Consider the following 27,957-nt stretch of genomic DNA (forward strand, 5'->3'; position numbering starts at 1 on the left):
TTGAGTAGGGTATTGGAGGCTATTTTGTAAATGACATCGCTAAAGTCGAGGATTAGTAGGATGGTCAGTTTTACAAGGGTATGTTTGGCAGCATGAGTGAAGGATGCTTTGTTGCAAAATAGGAAGCCAATTCTAGATTTAACTTTTGATTGGAGATGTTTGATATGGGTCTGGAAGGAGAGTTTACAGTCTAACCAGACACCTAAGTATTTGTAGTTGTCCACGTATTCTAAGTCAGAGCCATTCAGAGTAGTGATGTTGGACAGGCGGGTAGGTGCAGGTAGCGATCGGTTGAAGAGCATGCATTTAGTTGTACTTGTATTTAAGAGCAATTGGAGGCCACGGAAGGAGAGTTGTATGGCATTGAAGCTTGCCTGGAGGGTTGTTAGCACAGTGTCCAAAGAAGGGCCAGAAGTATAGAGAATGGTGTCGTCTGCGTAGAGGTGGATCAGAGACTCACCAGCAGCAAGAGCGACCTCATTGATGTATACAGAGAAGAGAGTCGGTCCAAGAATTGAACCCTGTGGCACCCCCATAGAGACTGCCAGAGGTCCGGACATCAGACCCTCCGATTTGACACACTGAACTCTATCAGAGAAGTAGTTGGTGAACCAGGGGAGGCAATCATTTGAGAAACCAAGGCTGTCGAGTATGCCGATGAGGATGTGGTGATTGACAGAGTCGAAAGCCTTGGCCAGATCAATGAATACGGCTGCACAGTAATGTTTCTTATCGATGGCGGTTAAGATATCGTTTAGGACCTTGAGCATGGCCGAGGTGCACCCATGACCAGCTCTGAAACCAGATTGCATAGCAGAGAAGGTATGGTGAGATTCAAAATGGTCGGTAATCTGTTTGTTGACTTGCGTTTCGAAGACCTTAGAAAGACATGGTAGGATAGATATAGGTCTGTAGCAGTTTGGGTCAAGAGTGTCCCCCCCTTTGAAGAGGGGGATGACGGCAGCTGCTTTCCAATCTTTGGGAAATATATTTTATTTTGTTATGTTTTCCTGTTACCCTTTCCCATTTTGTATCACACGGTGTAATGGATCTATACTATAGTTCAGTTGGGGGCGGTAATGTAACATATCAAACCTTACCGAAGAAGAAGAAGACCGGAAGAGTATTTTTTCACGCTGTTTCGCATTTTCTTGCTCGCTCCAGCTAGTCTGCTCCGTCTGCCCGCAGCAGCAGATAGGCTAGGCCACTGCGGGAAAGATGGCGACGACGGATAAACAGAAACATGAAGGAAGAGTGAAAATCGGACATTATATTCTTGGAGACACACTTGGAGTGGGGACGTTCGGGAAAGTTAAAGGTAACCGTTATGGCCTTTCTTAGCGAGTTGCCACCGGCAGTTACCCGCGAGAGAGGATGGGGACGTTTCTCTGTTAGCTAGCCAGCCGTGTGCTAACACTTATTGGCCTCTAACGTCTTTTAGCTAGCTTGCTTTGCTAGGCTAGTTCGTCAACGTCGTTAGCTCAGCCAGGCTCTAGAATCAAACAGCTAAGTTAGCGTACTAGGCGGTCTACCTTTGATCGATCAACCGATAGTGCTGTCATGTGTTCAATCTAGTTAGCTTGCTAGCCAGCTAACGTTAGTTATGTGGTCGAGTTACTCAGAGCTTTAGGTAACCAAGTTTACACGCTTGCTGGCTAACCGCAGTTGGCAAACTAGTATAATCTTAGCTCAAATTGCTAGCCAAGGCAATACAACATTAATGGTTTCTCAACCAGGAAACCTGTTTATTCAGTTAACTAACGTGAGCTGCCCAGTTACACACTGACCATCTAGCCGTGCTAGCCCCATGCCATACATGAATTTATGCAAACTATCTTGGGCCTGGCTGAATTATTGAGGACAGACACATATCTCCCACACTTTCCATTTGTGTTGACACATTAGCCATTGTCCCTAGGTTGCTTTCAGTCGACACGGTCAAAATACCATACCTTTTCTAATGGCATATCACCTAAAAGTATGATAGTCAAGAGGACCAAACTGACTTGTATAGCCCAGTTAGGCCCTAATATTAAGTCTATTTCAAACTAGAAAATGTACATTTCCCATTTGTCTTCCTTGGCTTGGGATTTGAGATCAAAACTCTATCAAGCCACCAAACTACACTATATAGCTGTTAATTCCTATTTCCTCCCAGTTTAGAACATGCTGGACATTGGACTGTTTATTCCATGACCTATTATGTTCTGAATGACTGGCTGCTGGGTTAATGCTTTACCAACATAACAGTTAAATCAATAGAAGTCATTTGTACAACCCCTTCCACAGTCCTCCCTCTCTGTATAGTTCTTCTGACCAATTTTTAGTTATGCCTATATTTGCTTGCGTTCTGCAATGAGGTGTGTGTGTGTGGGGGGGGGGGGGGGGGGGGGGGGATGTAGGCCTATAAGCTGTGTAGAAGGAAATGTTAACCCCAATTTAGTTTGTGTACTGCTCATAGGCGACTCGGTGGTGGTGTAATTTGTATCACCTTTAGTTCTAAACAGCACATTGCAGATGTAGGCCTGTCAGTCATGATGCATAATGAATTGATTTGATTCAATGGTAAAATGCCATGCTAGTGTTCTTTCACTGCAAGTAATGTCAGTCATCAATGCTGATTTGCTTGTGTCATTGTGTTAGCTGGGATCTGCTAAGCTTGTTATGACTGGATTCTTGTTACAGTATTTCCTAACCTCTCCTGCCCTCTCTTGCTCTCTCTCTTGCTCTCTCTCTTGCTCTCTCTCTTGCTCTCTCTCTTGCTCTCTCTCTTGCTCTCTCTCTTGCTCTCTCTCTTGCTCTCTCTCTTGCTCTCTCTCTCTCTCTCTCTCGCTCTCTCTCTCTCTCTCTCTCTCTCTCTCTCTCTCCCCTGTAGTGGGGCAGCATGAGCTGACCAAACACCAGGTGGCTGTGAAGATCCTTAACAGACAGAAGATCCGCAGTCTGGATGTGGTGGGGAAGATACGTAGAGAGATCCAAAACCTCAAGCTCTTCAGGCATCCTCACATAATTAAGCTGTAAGTCTATAACCTCAGCTGCTTCAGGCATCCCTGCATTATTAAGCTCTAAGGCTGTGTACACACAGGCAGACCAATTCAGATATCTTTTCACAAATTGGTCTTTTGACCAAAAACATCAGCTCTGAAAAATATCAGATTTGAAAAGATCTGATGTGATTGATCAAAAGACCAACTAGTGAAAACAAAGATCAGTTGTGCTGCCTGTGTAAACACAGCCTACATTAAGCTAAGAAGTATAACTCCTCGGGTGCTTTGGGCATCCCCACATCATTAAGCTGTAAGAACCCCCAGCTTTTTAGGCATCCCCACAAGCTGTAAGTCTAGAACCTCAGGTGCTTGACACGTTCACACATCTTTGGAGGGGCGGCAGGTGGCCTAGTGGTTAGAGCGTTGGGCCAGTAACCGAAAGGTTGCGAGATCGACTACCCGAGCTGACAAGTTGTTCTGCGCCTGAACAAGGCAGTTATTCCACTGTTCTCAGGCCATCATTGTAAATAAGAATTTGTTCTTAGCTGACTTGCCTAGCTAATGTTTTTTTTAAATTTTAAACCTTTAAGTCCAGAACCTCCAGCTTTTCAGGCATCATTAAACTGTAAATCCTAGATTATACAGCTCGCTCCATCGTTTGGACCCCTACGTAATCGCACCACTGCCACATTAATGCCACCCAGAGAGCTATTTTAGGGCTTTTAATGGTGGGTTTTAGTGTGCATCACCCTTTCCCTTTTGTTTCTGCTTCACTGATGCACACTTTTTTTCTCCTCAATCTCTCTCCCAACTGCTATTTCTTCCGTGTTCTCGCTCTCTCAACCTGTCCATCCCCTGACCTCTCAATTTTTTCCCCGCTTGACCTCTGTCATAGCAAGGGCAGCATAAATCCAGTGTTTTCATAATTTAGCTCATTGATAAGGAAGGGTCAGGTCTCGCCTTTGTTTCAGGATTCTTCTATTTTTTTTTTTTTTTAACTAGGCCTACATCTATTGACTGAATGAAAAATCCCTGTATAATAGTCTTCTTGACCTGTGAGCGCCACAGAGTATCATTGCGTAGGCTTAGTTGGGGCCATTTCCGGGCACTTGATCCCTTGTGACTAGACCTGTATTTTCCCACTTAGCGAACTTTCTTTTTACACTCACCCCCTGGAGTCCGATTTGAAAATGACACGAGGCTACAGAAGAATGAGTGAAGTTGCCCTTTGCCCTTTATTTACTGATGCCTTGTTTGTAGAGGCCAGTAGAATGTGAGTTTTCTGAAGCTGCGGTGGGACTGGTTTAACTTTGAACTTCACATGCTTGCTTCCTTTCCTTGGCTACTGTGCTGCGGTTTGAGACAGAGCTCAGGCAGCGAGCTTGTACGACACTTGTGTTGATAACCTTGTGGCACAGGAATGAAGAATAGTAGCGTTTTGCACATGGATGTTTGCTCTAGGGAAGTAGGCCTATGTTTAGCCAGTTGAAGGGTTCCATGGCCAGTCTCCCTTATACCGACCAGCCATTGAATGGCCCACTAAGGAGTCTTCCTGCAAAATGTCTGCCTCTATGCTTAGGATCAATAAATGCCTCAGAAGTTGAATCTGTCCTGAAAGTGCTACCTCTCAATTTTAGACTTTATATAGCAATTTGCCTGCTTTTAATTGCTGTGGTAAAGCTGATATATAATTCTGTGGGTTTGTCATCCCTCTGTGAAGTTTGGTGATCCTTGACCATTTTCTCTAGTGTTAAACAGTAGTGCCCAGAGTTTTTTCTTGGTCAGGTGGGTGACATGGTTATGGAGATCTCTTGGTCCAATCATGGCTAGCCTATTTTTTTTCTTCTAACTTTTGTGATTTATCCTATGGGACTGTAGGTACCAGGTGATCAGCACCCCAACAGACATCTTCATGGTGATGGAGTACGTGTCCGGAGGAGAGCTCTTTGACTACATCTGCAAAAACGGAAAGGTAAGGGGAAGATAAACGTTATTTCCTCTAGCGTATGCAGGTTTTGGGAAAATTATAGACCTGTTTTTTTTGTTCAACCAAAAAAAAAAAAGGTGGTATTCTACATTAGTACGCCTGTTTGTTGAAATACACGGTGGTTTGGGATTGTGGGTAGTCTTGTGCTCACCTGAATCATATTAACTTAGCTCAGGGGTTTTCAACCTTTTCTTGCCCAAGGACCCCCTCTCAGGCAAACCGTTGACCCAGGGACCCCAATCATTAAAAAAAATATGTATCATCCATTTTAAACAGAACATTTTAAAATGATTAGATTTCTACTGCTAATGTTTGTCTATTGAGATTGCATTGCTGTGTGCTCAATTTTATACACCTGTCAGCAACGGATGTGTTTAAAATATACCCGGATCCACTAATTTGAAGGTTTGTCCACACACTTTTGGTCATGTAGTGTATCTGTGGTTAGGAGAGTTGGGAAGTATAATGGTTATGTCAATAATAGTCATGTTAGCACCTGCCTCATGTATGGACCACCCCTCTGTACACAACACTAATCACAAAGCTCTATCGCTGCATTGCATTCTTTCCAATGAGTTTTTACAGCCACTAACACATTCAAGCAAAGACATTGACCAAATATCCAGAGTGGTTACAATACTGAAATGGACTGACTGGACAGCTAAAAAGGACATTTCTCACCTCTCGCGTGTGTTGCTGTGTCTGCGTTTCGTGCGTTTGCCACTGTGACTCCAGCTGGATGAGAAGGAGAGCCGTCGTCTGTTCCAGCAGATCATCTCAGCAGTAGACTACTGCCACAGACACATGGTGGTGCACAGGGACCTGAAACCTGAGAACGTCCTGCTGGACGCACAGATGAACGCCAAGATTGCTGACTTTGGTAAGTCTGTCACCCTCAACCTCACACCGACCAGCACCTTTCTACACCTGTACCTGATTTACACCTCCAGATCGAGCCACACCTAACTGTACTAGGCTGGTGTGGTTATGCATCCACTGTAGTTACTGGAACCCTGATGGAAAGGGTGTGTCTGAAATGAAACCCTATCATTATATTGGACAAAACACTTATGTGATATTGTCTGGTGTTTTCTGAAGGTTTGTCAAACATGATGTCGGACGGAGAGTTTCTGAGGACAAGCTGTGGTTCTCCGAACTATGCTGCCCCTGAAGTCATCTCTGGAAGGTACACTTGTCCTCTTTCTTTTCTCACCGAAACTGGCAGACGTGATGGGGAATATGCTAATGTATTCAAAAACTGCTCTTAGATTTCAATAAAGAGGACTGTTCAATTTCACGGTTTTGCTTTGTTGACAGACCCTACTGTTCTTAAGTGTCACTAAATATTCACCATGTTAAGACTCCCTTGGTTCATGTCAATGAGCAGCTCTGTCCTCTCCCCTCCCATAGATGTCCTTCCTAGTTTATATGCAGGTAGTATTGTCCTCTGCTTCTGCCTGCTCTTTGGAGTCTAGACTTGGTTATGCTAAACTACGTTTCGGCAACTGTTGTAAAGGAATTCCTAAATAAATGTTTGCTTGATTTGACCCTTGTCTTCCCAGGTTATATGCAGGTCCTGAGGTGGACATCTGGAGCAGTGGGGTGATCCTATATGCCCTGCTGTGTGGGACACTGCCCTTCGACGATGACCACGTGCCAACGCTCTTCAAGAAAATCTGTGACGGGATCTTCTTCACGCCCCAGTACCTGAACCCCTCCGTCGCCGCCCTGCTCAAACATATGCTGCAGGTGGATCCCATGAAGAGGGCCACCATCAAAGAGATCCGGTAAGGAGTGGCAAGAGATCAAATTTGTCTACAAAGTACATTTAAACACCTATATGCTTTGCAGTAAAATAATAGAAAAAAATGCTTTTTTTAATCGACTTTTCTCCAGATGCCTCATTAAACTCCGATCACAGGGATGGCAAACTCCTGTCCTCTGTGCAGGCTTTTGATCCAGCCCAGCGTTAACAAAGTGAACCCACCCCACCTGGTCTATATGTTTTCTAGCTGCCCTGTTAACAGAACAAATGTCCCTATGAAATAATAGACTGCCTTGAACATGCTCTGTCTTCCCTCCCCACAGAGAGGATGAATGGTTCAAAGATGAGCTCCCCAAGTACCTGTTTCCAGAAGACCCATGCTACAGCAACAACATGATCGACGACGAGGCCCTGAAGGAGGTGTGTGAGAAGTTTGAGTGCACCGAGGAGGAGATCCTGACTTGCCTGTACAGCCGCAACCACCACGACCCCCTGGCTGTGGCCTACCATCTCATCATTGACAACCGCCGCATTATGTCCGAGGCCAAGGACTTCTACCTGGCCTCCAGTCCCCCAGACTCATTCCTGGACGACCAGCATCTGACCGCCGCGGCCGGCCTTAAGCCCCACCCGGAGCGTATGCAGCCCTTCCTGGCGGGGGAGACCCCTCCCCGGCCGAGACACACGCTGGACGAGCTGAACCCCCTGAAGTCGAAGCACCAGGGGGTGAGGCGGGCCAAGTGGCACCTGGGGATCAGGAGCCAGAGCAGGCCAAATGATATTATGTCTGAGGTGTGCCGTGCCATGAAGCAGCTCGACTACGAGTGGAAGGTGAGGGAGGGGATAGAGAGATGGAACAACGGAGGGAGAATTGTAGAGAGTGGGGATGAGGGTGGTGGGAGGGAAAGGAGTGTGTAAAGAGGTCCGGTAGAAATAGACAGAACTGTCAAGTGGCCCTTCATATTTAAGTGGATCAGAGGTTTATTGGGATTTGCCTAGAAAGTGATTCCACACCAAACTCAGACAAAAAGACAATGATTAGTTTTGTTTTTCACAATTGTATCCATATATCCATAATTGTATCCATATAATAGTCCTTTTGGAGGAAGGATTGTTGACATGTATATGACATTTGTATCTAAAAGCATAATTGAGAAATAATCAGTTGGCATATTTATTTTTGGTTTACCCCATAGTGCTTAATCTCTAAATGCCAAAATTTGCTCAAATTACGCTTTACCGCTTGCTCTATACGAGTATTTTGATTTCAATAATGTTTTTTACATTTTATGAATTTTGAAAAATATGAATATTTGACATATTTCAATATTTTGATGAAAATATACTCCAAGGGCATATCGAAGTTCCAGAGTGGGATCCCTGCTAGTTTTAAAGTTCTGGCACATTTTATTCCGAGAAATTGGCTTAGTAGGCAATGCAACTAGTCACAGGCCCTCATTTTACTTGTATCGTTGCAAATCACCAGCAGAAGCTACCTATATTGAATCCACCTTTATTTTCCCTCTGTTGGTAATGCTTACATTTTTTTAATCATAATTCTAAAAGTAGCAGAGATCCCACTCTGGAACTTTTTAAATATATATTTTTAAATTAAATATTTAAACATACAATATACTTGCAGTGAAGCCGCTCAACGGCTACATCACATTAGTCATCTAACAGACTCGCAACCAGGGTCAACGCCCTGCTCAAGGGCACGTCGGCAGATCGCACACAAGGTCAAAAACGGGGACCCAATCCATCAGCCACAGGACCAAGCGCCCAACCACCAGGCCACTAGCCCTCCAAGACCCCCCACACACACACAGATTTTTTTTTTAATACAACCAAGAAAAGAGAGAGACAAAGGAAAACGCAGGGCCAACTGGATGGTTGAGTGCATGTATGGCACTATTTATGAGTTTGTGTATATGCACGGCATCAGCCTCAGGCAAACCGGCTTCTTTCAACTATGCTGTGATGTTTAATGTACAATTTCAATCTATCTAATCAAATAGAATCCACAGATTGCGAGTTGAAGATAAATACTTTTACCAGCAGTATTAGTAATTGATGGACCCGGTCTCTCCAGATCTCCCAACAGTGCTATTTCTTTAGATCAATGTTATGCATTTTCAGCCATTACTAAACCTGAGACCAGAAAGTGGCTACTTGAGGGCAATGGCAAAATCAATGGTCTATTGATTCTATCCTCACTACAAAATCTGCAGCACTTCGATGATATGCCTAAAATATATATTTAAGCAAAAATTGGTGGCAAGAGTTCGATGTAATTTTAGCTGAAAAGCACGAAGTCTTGACTCTTGCGTCGTTTTATATCAACTCATACACACTATACTGTGGAATCGGTACATAAAATCTCTTCCCAACTATTTTGCAATCTGTATGGCACAGTTGTCAACATCCTGTTCCTCAAATGAAACTGGTATATATTCCTGTTTATGCTATTTTTAGTCCCATGTTTTGATCCTTTATATTGGGCAGACAGGCCAGTTCCCTACTACCTCCCGCTGCCACCTGCCTCCTCCATTTTTGGGGTAAGCTGTAAACAATTGATTATAATCTTGGATTGAGCAGACCTTCCTGTACAATTATGTTAACTCCATGAAAGACAATTTACCCGTTTCAAACACTTGCCATAAATGCAGGTATTCTATTAACCAACACATTTGAGTTCAGCCACATTTTTTTCTATTTTCAGGGGGGTGAAATTGTAGCAAGTTTTGCAATGCTTGTTAAAATAGATACTTTTGAGTGATTTTCAATTAATCGGAAATGACAATCTGCGAAAAGGCCATTTAAAAAAAAAAAACAATGAATGAGTTTTCTAGTACTCTACTTGAGAACCATTTCAGGGTTCAATTAAAACTTTTGAACTTTTGATTGCTTTTATATTTCATCTCAACCCACCCTATTCATTATATCGATGGGCATGCTTTATCTTTTCTAGTTTAGTGGGGGCGGTTTGCTCATAAGATTTGAAAAATGAATCCTCAGGAGTAGGCAATGCCATAAGTGAGTAAACTATGATATGACTTAATCAGGGCAATTTTTCCATAAATAGACAGGTATAAGTTTTGTAATGAAATTCATTGGAGAGCTCATTTATATCTTGTGATATGAATACCAACAATGTCTACTTCAGTCAGCCCATTTTATAGGTAATGTAAACGTTTTTTTGTGTGTTTTTTTTTAGAGCCAATGTGTAATATTGTACACGTATCAATTGTTTTACTCCAGAAAAGTCATCTAGATCTTCAATAAGACATTGCAGGGATCTAACTTGCGGACTTAATATAAAACTTGAGTCATCGGCATACATGGACACCATTTTGTTTTTAAGCCTTGAATTTCTAATCCTGTTATTTGATCAGATTTTTTAATAGCTAGCATTTTGAATAGATATGGTAACAGCGGACACCCTTTAACTCCTCTTGACAATTCTAAACTCTGAGAAGTAACCGCTATTTACTGTTTTACAACTGGGGTTGCTGTACATGACTTTTACCCATTTGTATAAGAGAATCACCGAATTTGGAAAAAAATCCAGGCATTTATCAAAGGCCTTTTCAAAATCTGCTATAAATACCAGGCCTGACATCTATGTTTCATGATCTTTTAGTTGTCGTATATTATCTAAAATGTATCGTCCATGTAGAAGAAAAAATAGTTTTTAAAAACCTGTCTGATCAGGATGAACGATACTTGGTTAAAAAAAAAAACTTTCATTTTGAGTGCTATACATTTCGCTAATGTTTTTGCATCACAACATTGAAGTGTAAGAGGCCTCAGTTTCTGAATCTTTAAATTTGCCATCTGGGTCTTGTTTTAATAATAGTGAAATCAGACCTTCCTGCTGAGTACCTGGCAGACCACCATTTCTATAAGCGTAGTTAAAACAAGCTAACAATGGCGCTCTGCGACTGATATACCCTTAGAGTATATTATTGTCAATATATTGATCAAAAATGATATTTTCAATTCATAAATGTAATGTAAAAAAAAAAAAGGTCATTGAAATAAAAATACTGCTCGTATGGTGCAAGCGGTAACTTCACGAGCCCAATTTTAGCTTTGTAGCACCTACAGACTGTCTTAAAGGAGGCCTGGGTAAAAGCAAAATGTCATAAATATGCTGACTTCTCAATTATCTTTAAAGATCCAAATGTGTCAACAATCCTTCCTCCAAAGTACTATTCTATGGATTACATTTCATTAAAACATGTTTTTTTTTGTTTTTTTCCCCATGAGGATTCACTGTAGCCCAATCCCAAATAAACCTTGAAAAATCGATGGTCTTAATCTTAGAGTAGTTGTAATTGTGGAAGATCAAAAAAGGGGTAAAAACCTGGTTCTTTAAACATTAAGATGCTGTATATATATTGTTTTTTTCTGTGTGGTGTAAACTACTGGCTCAGTCTGAGTTCTACTATCACCTAGAGTGGAATGCTGCTGTTCTCTTGGGTTCTATTTCTGGTATGGCATGACCTTTAGACCTGAAGAATAGATCAGTTGACTGACTCTCATTTTGTATTCATCTTGGAGAAATGAGAGCAATTTCTGAAGGAAATGTTCAGTTTCCTGTTTATCCTTCTCTTGCCCTGATGGATAGAAAGCAGCTATTGATGGTTTAATGTGTTTGGGTACACAGTAGTGGGCGAGGCATTTCCGATACTCTCCAATAACATAAAGCACTGTTCGGCCTAGACTTTAGAACTGCTGAAATGGTGAAAGTGCTCTCTGTAATATTTTTTAGCAAAGTATACAAATTATACACAACAATTTTGATGACTGAACAAACAGAACATGTTAAAGTTGCAAATCTCTGAAATACAGACCACTGAAGCAGCTACAGAAGCCATGTTGAAAAATGTAATTTTACGCTGTGTATTCCATCTATTGTGTATCTTACCCAGCTTGTATGATTTAAAGTATGTGTAACTAATCTCCATATCCTCCTCCCCAGGTGGTGAACCCGTACTACCTGCGTGTGAAGAGGAAGAACCCAGTTACGGGCATGCAGACCAAGATGAGCCTTCAGCTCTACCAGGTGGACGGCAGGACCTACCTCCTGGACTTCCGTAGCATAGACAGTACGTCAACTTGGCCGTAACCCTTTACTCTAACAACCCGTATGCGGATTGAAAACTGCCGAATTGGTCATTGATGAGCGCCTAAATTGGAAAGCGGTGGCTGTACAGTAACATGCTATACATGACGTCTGAGCTCAAGGTCTCCGCTTTACAGCGCTGTATGGGCTTCAACTGACATTTGAGTGGTTGTCTTTACTGCCAACTTTGCCATTAATGGAAAATGCCTAAAGAAGTTGCTTTTCCCTGCTGTGCAATGTAAAGTGACTAGATATGGCACAGGTCTGTGTTCAGGGCCTTTGTGTGTTTGGCTGTAACCACAGAAGTATGTTTAACATTCTCTTTCTCTTCTGTCTTTCTCTGTCTGAAGATGACATGTTGGAGGCTAAATCTGGGACTGCCACTCCTCACCAGTCTGGTTCAGTGGGGAACTACCGCACGGCCCTTAAGAACGAAGCTGCAGCTGCTGCAGAGGGTGGGTCCCAAACTGAGGGGGCTAAGGAGAACGCTACCCCTGCCACATCTCTCCCTCCCACTAAGGCCTCAGAGAGCTCCCTGGCCTCCTCGCTCACCTCCTCTGTTGACTCGACAGGAGGTGACCTCGCACCCATGATTGCGGTTCCGCGGCCCGGCAGCCACACCATAGAGTTCTTTGAGATGTGCGCCAATCTCATCAAACTACTTGCACGATAGCTTGCAATCAAATAAAACAACGTTAGCCTTTTTTCCTCTGAGTGTCTTTATAAGCAATAAGCATGCAACCGATTTCATGGCTCAATTCATCCCTACCGCAGGCGGGTGAGACTGCTAGGGTTGTTCCAAGGCACTGATGATGCAGGTTCAGTTCGCAACCCTCCTGACTGACTTGGGAGTTGTCAGAGCACGGGTGGGCTTTAGGAAAAGGTGAACGACAATGACCAAGCAACTTCATTATAATCATGACAGAATACTATTTTAGAGGTGGTTTTACATTTTCACGATCATTATTATTGGCCTACGACTATTTCCCCCCCCCTATTTGATCACGTTCCAAACAGCGTGTGTGTGTGTGCTAAGTCTGAGTGATGCACAGAATTTGCTGTACTGTGCTCAGTGGGCGTTGCTGTGCTTTTTTTTTCAGTAGAGAAAACAAACGCACGTTTCTGCGTGCAGAAAGGAGAGCTGTAAGGTTTTGGGGGGTGCACTTAGGGTGGCTGAGGGGAACGAGGCACTTTTGCACAGTTCCGCTGTTCTGTCTGTTTCTCTATAGTAGATGTCTGAGATGCCTGTGCAAATTCGGGACACTGCACTACAGGCCTTTCAGGGGTAGCTGCACTGACCATAACATGGGTTGTCATGCCAACAATGTCCGTTTGACTCACTGAGGAAGTGCAATTACCCTCTCGATCGCGTCAGGCGAAAAAGGGAGTTACTACTTCAGAATTATTTTTTTTAGAAATTGAATTGTTAAGACTAGATTTCAATGTTTGTCTGTTTGGATTGGTCTGTCCCCTACATAATATAAAAAAATATATGCATTTTGATTTCAGTGCTTTAAATGGGAATTGTAGATTTATATTGAGAAATTATTACTGACTGAAAGGTTGTTTTTTTTTCTTTTCGTTACGATGCCATTTTATTCCTTTACAGCTTTTTAAAATTATCAATTTTATTTTTTTATCATTTCTATGCACATGATTGTTTACCCTCACTCTCAAAATGAGACCCACTGTCCTATAATGAATTCAAAAGTTACTTTTGTTAGATTTGTAAAATTATCTTGAGGTTAGGGGCTACATGTGTTCATAAATCTGAATGCATTTGACTGAGTGACATGCATTTTAGCAGGATTGAACTCATTTTGTACTCATGTCCATTGAAAGATCGGGGGCATTTGTAAGTGGTGATTTGCAGCAAGTACATGCAGTGCACGGACCATGTGTATTGATAAAGGAAACAAATCAATATTTTTCTGGTTTCAAAATTCTATTTCACTTTTCTTGGCCCACATCCCCCACAAAAAGCTACATTTAAATTTAAGTTTACATATTTTCCCAAACCTTAAAATTGTCATGTGCATCTGGAGAATTTATTTTATTTTTTTCTGTCATTCTGTTAGCTGCCTTATCAATACTGTTGATCAGTTGTATATCAGTGAGTATAAAAGAGACATCTACTTCTATCCTCTTGCGTGGGGCTGGTTTTGGTCTGAAGAAATCTTGCGTATGTGATTATGTGACTGCAAGGTCTCCTTTTTAGACCAAATGCTCATTGAAATATTTATAGGACTACAAACAAACTCTTTAGTTTTCAAGAATCAGAACTTACGCATCCCAAGTAGTGCATAAGGTGAATTGTGGGGTTGTTTTGAAAAAGTGTGTGAGGCCATGATCGGCTTATGTGAGTTGCACATTGGGTGAGTAGTTTTTTTCTCCTTTTAAGTGGGAGTGTTAAGTTCTGACTATTTGCAGGATCAATATCAATCATTGTATCTGTCTTAACTGCTTTAAACCTTGTTTTATTTGTGTTAAGGGACCCTACTACTAGAATGACCAATGGAAATGTCAAATGGACAGTGTTTAAATCATTTGTATAAATAACTGCCTAATAAAATAGATCAATTGCACAAGTTTTCATGCATTACTTTGTTTCTGTTGGAGGCATTGGAAAATGTCTTTAAATTTTGTATTTTTTCAAATCATTATTAGTCAAATATTAGAAAGCTCTTAAATTTAAAGAGTATCAAAATACCTTTTATCATTTGTAAAACTGATGTACAGTAAATTTGGAATGTGTTCATAACCCTTGACCTTTTCCACATTTTGTTACGTTACAGCCGTATTCTAAAATCGATTTAAAAAATGTGATCTGCACACAATGCCCCATAATGACAAAGCGAAAACAGGTTTTTAGAAATGTTTGCAAATGTGTTAAAAATATAAAACTATCTTCTGTACATGTCTATTTAGACCCTTTTATATGTCTATGTATATAGGGCAGTAGCCTCTAGGGTGCAGGGTTGAGTAAGCGGGTGGTAGCCGACTAGTGACGGCTATTTAACAGTCTGATGGCCTTGAGATAGAAGCTGTTTTTCAGTCTCTCGGTCCCAGCTTTAATGCATCTGTACTGACCTTGCCTTGTGAATGATAGCGGGGTGAACAGGCAGTGGCTCCGGTGGTTGTCTTTGATCTTTTTGGCCTTCCTGTGACATTGGGTGCTGTGGGTGTCCTGGAGGGCAGGCAATGTGCCACTTGAACAGGCAATTAACCCACTGTTCCTAGGCTGTCATTGAAAATAATAATATAAGTCAGTTCTTAACTGACTTGCCTAGTTAAATAAAGGTTAAAAAAATTAGACTTGAAATTGAGCTCAAATGCATCCTGTTTCCATCGATCATCCCTGAGATGTTTCTACAACTTGATTGGAGTCCACCTGTGGTAGATTCAATTGATTGGACATGATTTGGAAAGGCACACACCTGTCTACGTAAGGTCCCACAGTTGACAGTGCATGTCAGAGCAAAAACCAAGCCATGAGGTCAAAGGAATTGTTCTTAGAGCTCTGAGACAGGATTGCTTCGAGCCACAGATCTGAGGAACTGTACCAAAACATTTCTGCAGCATTGAAGGTCCCCAAGAACACAATAGCCTCCATTATTAAATGGAAGAAGTTTAGAACCACCAAGACTTCCTAGAGCTGGCTGCCCCGGCTATACGCAATCGGGGGAGAAGGGCCTTGGTCAGTTGATCAAGAACCCAATGGTCACTCTGACAGAGCTCTAGCGTTTCTCTGTGGAGATGGGAGAACCTTCCAGAAGGACATCAATCTCTGAAGCACTCCACCAATCAGGCCTTTATGGTAAGGTGGCCAGACGGAAACCACTCCTCTGTAAAAGGCACATGAAAGCCCGCTTGGAGTTTGCCACAAGGCACCTAAAGACTCAGACCATGAGAAACAAGATTCTCTGGTCTGATGAAACCCAGATTGAACTCTTTGGCCTGAATGCCAAGCGTCACGTCTGGAGTAAACCTGGCATCATCCCTACGGGGAAGCATGGTGGTGGCAGCATCATGCTGTGTGGATGTTTTGCAGCGGCAGGGATTGGTAGACTAGTCAGGCTTGAGAGAAAGATGAATGGAGCAAAGTAGAGTGAGATCCTTGATGAAAACCTGCTCAGGACCTCAGACTGGGGGGTGAAGGTAACAGGACAACGACCCTAAGCACACAGCCAAGACAACGCAGGAGTGGCTTCGGGAGAAGTCTCAATGTCTTTGAGAGGGCCAGCCGGAGCCCGGACTTGAACCCGATCTAACATCTCTGGAGAGACATGAAAATAGCTGTGCAGTAACGCTCCACATCCAACCTCACAGAGCTTGAGAGGATCTGCAGAGAAGAATGGGAGAAACTCCCCAAATACAGGTGTGCCAAGCTTGTAGCGTCATATCCAAGAAGACTCTAATCGCTGCCAAAGGTGCTTCAACAAAGTACTGAGTAAAGGGTCTGAATACTTATGGAAATGTGATATTTCTGTTTTAATTTGTAATAAATTAGCAAAAAATTCTAAATGTTTTTGCTTTGTCGTTATGGGGTATTGGGTGTAAATTTGAGGAAAAAACTATTTAATCAATTCTATTTAATCAATTCTAGAATAAGGCTGTAATGTAACAAAATGTGGAAAAAGTCAAGGCGACTGAATACTTTCCAAATGCACTGTATGTATGGAAAAGCAGAGCTGTCTTAAAACATTCTCACTCATGACCTCTAGATGGAATAGCAAGCACAGTTATGAGGGTTACCCTCACTTATAGAGTACCACAGTGGAGGTGTCGTATCCATATCCAGCTTAAGACTATAAGACTGAGAGCAATTAATCAAATTGTATTGGTCATATACCATTTTCTTTTAGCAGATGTTAATGTGGCATAGCGAAATGCTTGTGTTTAGCTCCAACAGTGCAGTAGTATCTAACAATTCTTAATAATACATACAAATATAAAAGTAAAAGAATGGAATTAGTAAATATATAAATATTATGAGGAATGTTGGCGTGGCATTGACTAAAATACAGTAGAATTGAATACAGTATATGAGATAAGAAAAATAGTATGTAAACATAATTAAAGTGACTAGCGTTCTATTGTTAAAGCGGCCAGTGATTCCATGTCTATGTATATAGGGCAGTAGCCTCTAGGGTGCAGGGTTGAGTAAGCGGGTGGTAGCCGACTAGTGACGGATATTTAACAGTCTGATGGCCTTGAGATAGAAGCTGTTTTTCAGTCTCTCGGTCCCAGCTTTAATGCATCTGTACTGACTTTGCCTTGTGAATGATAGCGGGGTGAACAGGCAGTGGCTCGGGTGGTTGTCTTTGATCTTTTTGGCCTTCCTGTGACATCGGGTGCTGTGGGTGTCCTGGAGGGCAGGCAATGTGCCACCGGTGATGTGTTGGGCAGACTGCACCACCCTCTGGAGAGCCCTGTGGTTTCGGGCAGTGTAGTTGCCGTACCAAGCGGTGAGACATCAAGACAGGATGCTCTCAATTGTGCACATGTAAAAGTTTGTGAGGGTCTTAGGAGCCAAGACAAATTTCTTCAGCCTACTCAGGTTGAAGAGGTACTGTTGCGCCTTCCTCCGCACACTGTCTGTGTGGGTGGACCATTTCAGATTGTCAGTGATGTATATGCCGAGGAACTTGAAGCTTTCCACCTTCTCCACTGTGGTCCAATCGAGGTGGATAGAGGCATGCTCCCTCTGCTGTTTCCTGAAGTCCATGATTAGCTCTTTCGTTTGTTGAGGGAGAGGTAATTTTCCTGGCACCACTCCGCCAGGGCCCTCACCTCCTAACTGTAGGCTTTCTGGTTATTGTTCAGTAATCAGGTCTGCTACTGTTGTGTCATCTGCAAACTTGAAGATTGAGTTGGAGGTGTGTGTGGCCACAGAGTCACAGGTGAACAGGGATTACAGGAGGGGGCTGAGCACACACCCTTGTGTTGAGGAACAGAAAAGTGGAGGTGTTTGTTTCCTTCCTTTACCACCTGGGGGCGGCCAGTCAGGAAGTCCAGAACCCTGTTGCACTGGGAGAGTCCTAATGATGAGCTTGAAGGGTACTATAGTGTTGAAGGCTGAGCTATAGTCAATGAACAGCATTCTTACGTAGGTATTCCTCTTGTGGGAATGGGCAGATGGGACAGGGCAGTGTTCAGGGCGATGGCGATTGCATCGTCTGTGGATCTATTGGGGCGGTATGCAAATTGAAGTGGGTCTAGGGTGTCAGGTAAGGTAGAGGTGATATGAACCTTAACTAGTCTCTCAAAGCACTCCATGATGACAGAAGTGAGTGCTATGGAGCAATAGTCATTTAGTTCAGTTACCTTTTCTTTCTTAGGTACAAGAACAATGGTGGACATCTTGAAGCAAGTGGAGACAGCAGACTGGGATAGGAAGAGATTGAATATGTCCGTAAATACTCCAGCCAACTGGTCTGAGCATGCTATGAGGACGCAGTTAGGGATGCCGTCTGGCCCGGCAGCCTTGAGAGGGTTAACACACCTAAATGTCTTACTCAAGTCAGCCACGGAGAATGAGAGCCCACTGTCCTTGGTAGCGAGCAGTGTCAGTAACACTGTCTTATCCTCAAAGCGGGCAAAGAAGGTGTTTAGCTTGTCCAGAAGCAAAACGCTGGTGTCTGCAATGTGGCGGGTTTTCCCTCTGTAGTCCATGATTGTCTGTAGACCCTGCCACATACGTCTTGTGTCTGAACTGTTGAATTACGACTCCGCTTTGTCTCTGTATTGACATTTTTCCTGTTCGATTACCTTACAGAGGGAATAACTACGCTGTTTTATTCAACCATATTCCCAGTCACCTTGCCATGGCTAAATGCGATGGTTTGCGCTTTCAGTTTTGTGCGAATGCTGCCATCTATCCCTGGTTTCTGGTTTGGGTAAGTTTTAATAGTCACAGTGGGAACAACATTTCCTATACACTTCCCTGTGATCTCAGTCACCATGTCCGTGTATATATCAATGTTATTCTCAGAGGCTACCAAGAACATATCCCAGTCCGCGTGATCAAAACAATCTTGAAGCATGGATTTCGATTGGTCAGACCAGAGTTGAATAGACCTTAGCATGGGTACTTCCTCTTTGAGTTTCTGGCAATAGGAAGGGAGAAGCAAAATGGAGTCGTGATCTGATTTGCCGAAGGGAGGTCGGGGGCGGGCCTTGTAGGCATTTAGAAAGGGGAAATAGCAGGGATCGAGTGTTTTACCAGAGCAAGTACTACAGTCAATGTGTTGATAGAACTTCGGTAGCGTTTTCCTCAAATTTGCTTTGTTAAAATCCCTAGCTACAATAAATGCGGCCTCAGGATATGTGGTTTCCAGTTTGCATAAAGTCCAGTCTAGTTCATTGAGGGCCGTCGTGGTATTGACTTGAGGAGGAATATACAAGGCTTCGACTATAACTGAAGAGAATTCTCTTGGGAGGTAGCATTTGATTGTGAGGTATTCTAGGTTGGGTAAACAAGGTCGGGTGAACAAAAGGACTTTAGTTTCTGTATGTTATCACAATCACGCCATGAGTTGTTGATCATGAAACATACACCACGCCCTTCTTCTTCCCGGAGAGTTCTTTATTCCTGTCTGCGCAATGTACTGAGAACCCAGCTGGCTGTATGGATGGGGACAGTATATCCCGAGAGAGCCATGATTCTGTGAAACATAGTATTTTACAGTCCCTGATGTCTCTCTGGAAGGAGACATTAAAGCTCATCTACTTTAATGTCCAGAGACTGAACATTAGCGAGTAATATACTCGGAAGCAGTGGATGGCGTGCACGCCTCCTGAGTTGGACTAGAAGTCCATTCCAAATACATCTTCTAAATTGGCGGCATCTTGGAGCAGCCTCTATGATAAGGTAAATTGCCCTGGGGATATAAACAAAGGATCCAATACGGGAAAATCGTATTCCTGGTTGTAATGCTGGTGATTTACCGTCACTCTGATATCCAAAAGTTCTTTCTGGCTGTATGTAATAACACCCCCCAAAAATCTGGGCTAATTATGTAAGAAATAACACACTAGTTTAGGAGCTTAGAAGCAGAGCTGCCATGTCTGTCGGCGCCATCTTGCTATATTTACCACCCAGACTATTTGCATTGACCCTCCCCCCCTGTATATGCATAGTAACTTTACCTCTACCTACATGTACATATTACCTTGACTAACCTGCACCCCTGTATGTAGCCTCATTATTGTTATTAGTTTATTTAGTAAATGTTATCTTAACTCTATCTTCTTAATTGTTAGTTAAGGGCTTGTAATTAAGCATTTCATGTTAAGGACTCCTCCGGTTCTGTCCACCAGTGTCAACATCGCGGAGAACGACCTTATCCAGTCTGGTGCAAGTGTAGCACATGGGGATGAGTGAAATTTACTCCTCAGCCTGAAGTGTCCCCACTTGTGCCAGTGAATAGCTGAAGTGGCCATTTTTATCATCAGTAAACCTTTTTTTGCATTTAATTTGAACATGTTTTGAATCTTAATTGGAACCACAAAACAGGTTCACTTTCATAGTCACTTTACAGATATAGGTTTATCATCAAATACATGTTTATTGGTCACATACACATATTCAGCAGATGTTATTGTGGGTGTAGAGAAAGACTGACCCACACAGATAGCTGGAGACTTTTCAAAATAGTTGTGCTGTTCCTTTCGTGCACCAACAAATTACTTCAAAATATCTGTACTGTCTCTTTAAATGTTGTGGTTAAACAAACAGGAGCTTCCGGGTTAAATAGAAAGCAGCACAGCATCGGTAATCGCGTTTTGTGAATGTTGAAAACTCAATATATCCAGCCACATATTAAATCAAATTCTTGATGAAGAATGAATAACAGTTGAGGTTAACGGTTAAACGTTAGCTATATGCTAGCCAGTTACTATCTAGCTAACATTCAAACATTAGCTTGCTAGTTAGCTATAGTAACTCACTTTCCACGCTAGCCAATTCAATGTGAACAAACCTGCCTTTTTGACATTCCAAACATAAGGTTAGAAGTCTCAAGTGTCTGTCAGCAGTAGCGAGCTATTTGCAAGCAGAGAGGTTTCACAATTATACAGTAACGTTACAGATAATTGACTCATTTCTGTAAAATATGGCTTCGTTCGGCTGGAAAAGGAAAGTGGGCGAGCGGGTGTCCAAGGCAGCGGTGCAGCAGTTTGAAGCCGCAGCGGAGAAACCGGAGGAAGATGGAATAGTTAAAGAGGACGAGGTGGACTGGCTTTATGCTATCAAGCGGCGCCGGGAGGTCCTGCTGGAGGACTGCGCTGCCAAAAGCAAGAGACTAAAGGAGGAAGGGGTGGTGCTGGCACAAGAGGGCAGGTGAGGGTGACAGCCTTGTTCATGGTCCTGATGTTCTTACATTTTGGCAGGAGTGCAAACTCAGGCTAGGTAGCTATAAGAGCAAATTTTGTGGCAATGTCAAATTGAATACAGTTGTCTGTCACCCTTGGGCTGCATGTCATCCTAACTGTACAACACAACCTAGGGAGGGACCATATAATAGGACCCAGAGAGGGATGGACAGATTGTGTGTGTGTCCAGGAAATGTTCCATGTGGCGCTGCCAAAAGCAAGAGACTAAAGGAGGAAGGGGTGGTGCTGGCACAAGAGGGCAGGTGAGGGTGACAGCCTTGTTCATGGTCCTGATGTTCTTACATTTTGGCAGGAGTGCAAACTCAGGCTAGGTAGCTATAAGAGCAAATTTTGTGGCAATGTCAAATTGAATACAGTTGTCTGTCACCCTTGGGCTGCATGTCATCCTAACTGTACAACACAACCTAGGGAGGGACCATATAATAGGACCCAGAGAGGGATGGACAGATTGTGTGTGTGTCCAGGAAATGTTCCATGTGGCCCGGCCATTTACTAATCCGTTTTTTTGACACGCTCACGCCCAGATGTTTCGGAGTATTCCTCAGCATGCAGACCACACACACAGTCACTCAGACTCCACTGATATCCCCTATGGCTGTGTACCATTTTGGAACTGCCACAAAATGCTGCAGAAGTGCCTGTAAGTGACAGACTGGTGCCAGGGCCTGTGGAAAATGGCTCTCTGCCTTCAAGTTCAGTTTTATTGTCACGTGCAGTGAAATTCTCTTCTTGCAAGCTCTTTCCCAACAATGCAGTAATCAATATCTGTAGTACTATTAAAAAAAGTAGGAACAAAAACACATGAGAAATAGAAATAAGAAGAACATGAGTAAGTAAGTAAGCTATATACAGGGTCAGTGCCAATACCATATTTACAATGTGCAAGGATACTAGAGTGGTAGGGCTGTTGCGGTGACCATATTACTGCCACTCCGGCAGCCATTAGTCATGACCACAGTCAAATTCCACAGAGTCACAGTAATCTCCTTTTATGCGCTCTGGACATGTGTGTTGGTAGTACCCATCTCGCTAAAAAGCATCAGGACACTAATGGCCTGCTCCTCAGTGCTCTATTGTCCCTCTATCCACTCGGACATCATTGCAAATGCAATCTAAAATCGTATCATGCTTTTAAAACTCAACCATTAGGCTACATTTTTTTTTACATCACTGTGGTGATCAATTTGAAGAAAGAAGTTAAACAACAGGTTGAAACTGAGTGGGAAACATAGTTGTTGTGGATGTTGTTATGAAGCCAAACACAACGAAATGGACAGTGCTTTCTAAGGGGACTATTAATTCAAAGCATTTAAGACATTGCATGTAGAACACCCATACACTTATGCATACAGGTCTAAAGAAACATATGATGTTTCATATATGTTTTAATTTGTAAGACATTAAAGTTTATCATTCACAACTAAATTTGCCAAATAATTATAAATCTACCATATAGGACCTGTTTGAAATGATCACTTTTGCCCTCAACATAGCCTCTTCATATATGCGCACTTGCTCCGGAATGGGGAAAAAAATCCTTTCTATTTTATTCAGCTAAGTTCAATGATATTAATACATAAAATAATGACATGGGACTTATAAGCACATCTTATCAGCTAAATGAACTAGCCTACAGCCTATGGCATGGCACATAGCCAGATAACATACAGTAGCCCGACTCATAGCCTATTCGGTTCTTCTGAAATACTTTTTCTTCATATCATAATGTTTCTTCATAACTGCCTAAAATAAATGATGGATTTATTGTGATGGTGTATATAAAATGGATTTATTTAAGTGGAGATGTTCCAAATGTCTTCTATGTGTGGAGGCCTGAAGATGCTAAACATGGTTATGTTAATTAATGGTTCCAGGGTGTTCCATTCCTACGATTAGTATTGACATTTTCCACCGGAAACACATGCTGCTTCTACATTTTAGTGGCTGCAAAAAGTAGAGACCCCGTAGCATGGGCTCAGTTTTGCCACCGTTGGTTGGGAATAAAAAACAAAAAAACAAATTGGAATCAATGGCTAAGCACTGTCAATGTACTGCTTGAAGACAATGAGGGTTTTTCCCCAACCATTGGTGGCGGCACCGAGCCCATTTTACGAGGCCTCTGCTTTTTGTATCCACGAGATCAGGGCTCTCCAACCCTGTTCCTGGAGAGCTACTCTCCTGTAGGTTTTCGCTACAACCCCAGTTGTAACTGACCTGACCTTAAAAAAAAAAAGAGGAAAAATGTAGGGGAAAATCAATAGCCAAGTCACAAAGAAAAATGGGTTGCACATTGACCTAAAGGCGAATTTAGCTTTTTTTATAACCAAATATGTTTTTATCAAGCAGGTAATTATTAGTCAGGTGTGCTTGATTAGGGTTAAAGTGAAAACCTACAGGACGCTAATTCTCCAGGAACAGGGTTGTGGAGCCTATCACTAGATGGAGAAGAAGCGATGGACTAGGCTGCGATGTAGTGATGTACTAGGCTGTCCGCACCATCCTCTGTAGAAGCATGCGATCGAGGGTGGTGCAGTTGACATACCAAGCAGTGATGTAGCCAGTCAAGATGCTCTCAATTGTGCAGCTTCAGAACATTGAGGATTTAAGGGCTCATGTCCATAGAGAATGATACAGGCCTCTAGTGGCCAAAAGGCTGGATTAGAATGGGCAGCGCCACTGAGGACTTCCACCATTTTATTGTAGTCAACTGCCTTGATGACAGCTTTGCACACTATTGGCATTCTCTCAACCAGCTTCAGCTGGAATGCTTTTTCAACCGTCTTGAAGGACTTCCCACATATGCTGAGCGGTCCTACTCATCCCAAACCATCTCAATTGCGTTGAGGTCGGGTGATTGTGGGGGCCAGGTCATCTGATGCAGCACTCCATCACTCTCTTTATTGGTCAAAAAGCCCATACACAGTTTGGAGGCGTGTTGGGTTATTGTCCTGTTGAAAAACAAATGATGGGATGTTGTATTGCTGCAAAATTCTTTAGCAGCCATTCTGGTTAAGTGTGCCTTGAATTCTAAATAAATCACAGACCGTGTCACCAGCAAAGCACCATCACACCACCACCTCCTCCATGCTTCATGGTGGGAACCACACATGCAGAGATGATCTATTCACCTACTCGTCTCACACTCGTCTCTGCGTCTCACACAGACACGGTGGTTGGAACCAAAAATCTCAAGTTTGAACTCGTCAGACCAAAGGACAGATTTCCACTGGTCTAATGTCCATTGTTTGTGTTTCTTGGCCCAAGCAAGTCTCTTCTTCTTATTGGTGTCCTTCAGTAGTGGGGTCTTTGCAGCAATTCGACCATGAAGGCTCGATTCGCGCAGTCTCCTCTGAACAGTTGATGTTGAGATGTGTCTGTTACTTGAACTCTGTGAAGCATTTATTTGGGCTGCAATTTCTGAGGCTGCTAACCTCAGATCAATGTATCCTCTGCAGCAGAGTTAACTCTAGCAGTCCTCATAAGAGCCAGTTTCATCATAGCTCGTAATGGTTTTTGCGACTGCACTTGAAGAAACGTTCAAAGTTAGACATTTTCCGTATTGACTGACCATCATGTCTTAAAGTTATGGCTTCAATGTATGGGTTCAATGCCATACAACACTCCTTCCGTGGCCTTCTTTTAAATGCCAGTAAAACTAAATGCATGCTCTTCAACCGATTGCTGCCACACCCGCCCGCCCGACTAGCATCACTGTGTCTCACTGAAGTTCGAGATATATCTCCCTCATTTACTTTAAACATCAGCCGTCAGATCAGCTTACCGATTGCTGCAGCTGTACACAGCCCATCTGTAAATAGCCCATCCAACCAACTACCTACCTCATCCCCGGATTTGTTTTTGTTTTTCTGCTCTTTTGCACACCATATTTCTACTTGCACATCCTCATCTGCACATCTATCACTCCAGTGTTAATTGCTAAATTGTAATTACTTCGCCTTTTAATTTCCTTAACTTCTTACTTCATTTGCACACACTGTATATAGATTTTTCTATTGTGTTATTGACTGTACGTTTGTTTATCCCATGTGTAACTCTGTTGTTTTGTTGCACTGCTTTGCTTTATCTTGGCCAGGTCGCAGTTGTAAATTAGAACTTGTTCTCAAATGGCTTACCTGGTTAAATAAAGGTGGAATAAAATTTAAAAAAATTGACTGTCCTTTCTCTTTGCTTATTTGAGCTGATCTTGTCATAATATGGACTTGGTCTTTTACCAAATAGGGCCATCTTCCGTATACCACCCCTACATTGTCGCAACACAACTGATTGGTTCAAACACATTAAGAAGGAAATAAATTCCACAAATGTCCTTTTAATAAGGCACACCTGTTAATTGAAATGGATTTATGTTGACTGCCTCATAAAGCTGGTTGAGTGAATGCCAAGAGTGCAAAACTGTCATCAAGGCAAAGGGTGCCTACTTTGAAGAATCTTGTTTAACACTTTTTTGGGATTACTACATGATTCCAAATGTGTTATTTCATAGTTTTGTGGTCGACACTATTATTCTACAATGTAGAAAATAGTAAAAATAAAGACAAACCCTTGAATGAGTAGCTGTCCAAACTTTTGACTGGTCCTGTATATTTCGATAGACCAAAGTATCAGCTGTCATACCATAAATGAAAACACCTAATTATACTTTTTCTCTCATAAAATGCAACTTTCTGGACTTATGTAAACTCCGTCAGACACCATACAAGGCATTTCATTTGTACAATTATTGTGCAACAAGTGTTTAAAGGCCTTGATTAATTCTAGCATCAACACAAATCTCCATAATTATTTTGTTTGTTTTGTTTTATAGCACTTGTATGCGTCAGGGATCGTCTAAGACCATGCATGTGAAATCCATAGATTAGGGCCTAATGAATGCATTTCAATTGATTATCCTTATATGAACTGTAACTCAGTAAAATTGTTAATTGTTGCATGTTGCGTTTTATATTTTTTTCAGTAAAATTTGATCCCCTTGCCTTCTGTTTACATGACAGGATTTTACTCAGAATTAACAGAGAGCAGCAGCTTCTGGAAATAATCAATGCTGGCCTTCTGGAAGTAGATTCTGGAAGTAATCAATTCTAATAAATATACAGTGAGTGTACAAAACAATAGGAACACCTGCTCTTTCCATGACTAAAGCCCTATTCTCACGGTACTAGTATTACTATAGAACGTTGATTATGCAATTATTACTCCAGCATGTCCGTTTTTCCAGTGGAAGATTCGTACGGGATTTGTTTTACCAAACTGCCCCTGGAATAAAAAAAATGTTTCCTCATTCACAATTGACCGTTATGACGGAAGCCTGGAGGCTCTTCTAGGTGTGAAGATATTTAAAATGTCTAAGGATAGGCTGATATTGACCTGATGACCTTCAGTTTGGAGAAAGTCAAAATAATAGTGTTTATCAATAAGAACCATGAACTGTAACCTAATGCAGACATTTAATTACCTGACGGATTTGGAAATTCATAAATTAATTGGCACAATATCATCCACTTCATCTTTCAAAAGAGAAGTATGGCATGAGGAAAGTTGATATAACCAAACGGATGATTCATCTGTAGGCTACGTGCATAGCACGTTGTTTTAAGCGTCTATTTGTTCCCATGTCCTTACCCAATCTGGGTGCAGCACCTGTGAAACTCTGTAATATCCCTCAAAACACAGGGATGACTATTCGCATGGGATAAGCATTATCAGAGGACCTTGGAGTTTGCCGACCCTATCCGGATAGGGCTGTAGGCTGACCAGATTAATCCAGGTGATATCTATGGTCCTTTAGGATTGCGTTGTCAAATGTGGCCAGAAGAGGGAGCCATTGAATTGGGAAGGCTCTGTATCAGCTAGGCTACTTTGTAGTGCAGCATTTCCCAAACATAGAATCAACTGGTTCACAGCTCAAACACCCATGCATATGCCACATGAGGTCTCTTCACATTCCCCAAGTCCAGAACAGACTATGGGAGGCACACAGTACTACATGGAACTCTATTCCACATCAAGTAACTGACGCAAGCAGTAAAATTTGATTTTAAAAAACACCTTATTGAACAGCGGGGACTGTGAAGCAACACAAACATTGGCGCACACACACACGGTAACATACGCACTATACATACACATGGATTTAGTACTGTAGTGGTGGAGTAGGGGCCTGAGGGCACACAGTGTGTTGTGAATCTGTGAATGTATTGTAATGTAATGTTTTAAAATTGTATAAACTGCCTTAATTTTGCTGGATCCCAGGAAGGGTAGCTGCTGCTTTGGCAGCAGCTAATAGAGAGCCACATTTGTATTTATTTTGGATCCCTATCTTTTGAACCATTTAATCTACACAATATTATGACCCCCATCACTGAAATATAAGACTGTCAGGAACGTGTGTGTGTGTATATATATATATCTTAGTCTTATGTTTCCCTCTATAAGCCACGTATGACTCATTAGAAAAGAGTGGACAAGACTAAATTGGACTGGGGAAAAAATAACTTCACCAATGATGATACCTTTCTGATGAATTTCAATGTTTGATTACTTCTAATGAGCGCCGGGGGAACTGGAGCTAATGGTGTTATGTCTGTCTGCTGTTGACTGCCCAACGTGGAGCAGAAGATTATCAGCCCTGTTTTCTCTGCTCGGTGGCAGGCAGATGTTGTACTAGTCAGTG

The 27,957-nt window shown here is 42.3% G+C and overlaps 2 protein-coding genes across 3 annotated transcripts in view; both read left to right on the forward strand.

Moving 5' to 3' along the window:
• The first annotated feature begins 944 nt into the window (after positions 1-944).
• LOC109873774 (5'-AMP-activated protein kinase catalytic subunit alpha-1) lies at positions 945-14,461 on the forward strand. Its single transcript, XM_020465479.2, has 9 exons — positions 945-1,318; positions 2,876-3,017; positions 4,866-4,959; positions 5,710-5,854; positions 6,073-6,160; positions 6,537-6,761; positions 7,063-7,570; positions 11,727-11,853; positions 12,221-14,461. The coding sequence occupies exons 1-9, from the start codon at positions 1,219-1,221 to the stop codon at positions 12,541-12,543; spliced, it is 1,752 nt and encodes a 583-aa protein (XP_020321068.2). The 5' UTR covers positions 945-1,218; the 3' UTR covers positions 12,544-14,461.
• A 6,143-nt stretch (positions 14,462-20,604) lies between these two features.
• The window catches only part of ttc33 (tetratricopeptide repeat domain 33), a 45,406-nt gene continuing 38,053 nt past the window's right edge, over positions 20,605-27,957 (forward strand). The window contains exon 1 of one of the 2 annotated variants that reach the window (XM_020465341.2): positions 20,605-21,213. In XM_020465341.2, coding sequence (XP_020320930.1) covers positions 20,987-21,213 — 227 coding nt within the window. In that variant the 5' untranslated portion in view covers positions 20,605-20,986. The other variant, XM_031809189.1, reaches the window with a different exon arrangement.

The sequence above is a fragment of the Oncorhynchus kisutch genome, linkage group LG29, assembly GCF_002021735.2.
Source record: "Oncorhynchus kisutch isolate 150728-3 linkage group LG29, Okis_V2, whole genome shotgun sequence".
Classification (NCBI taxonomy): Eukaryota; Metazoa; Chordata; class Actinopteri; order Salmoniformes; family Salmonidae; genus Oncorhynchus; species Oncorhynchus kisutch.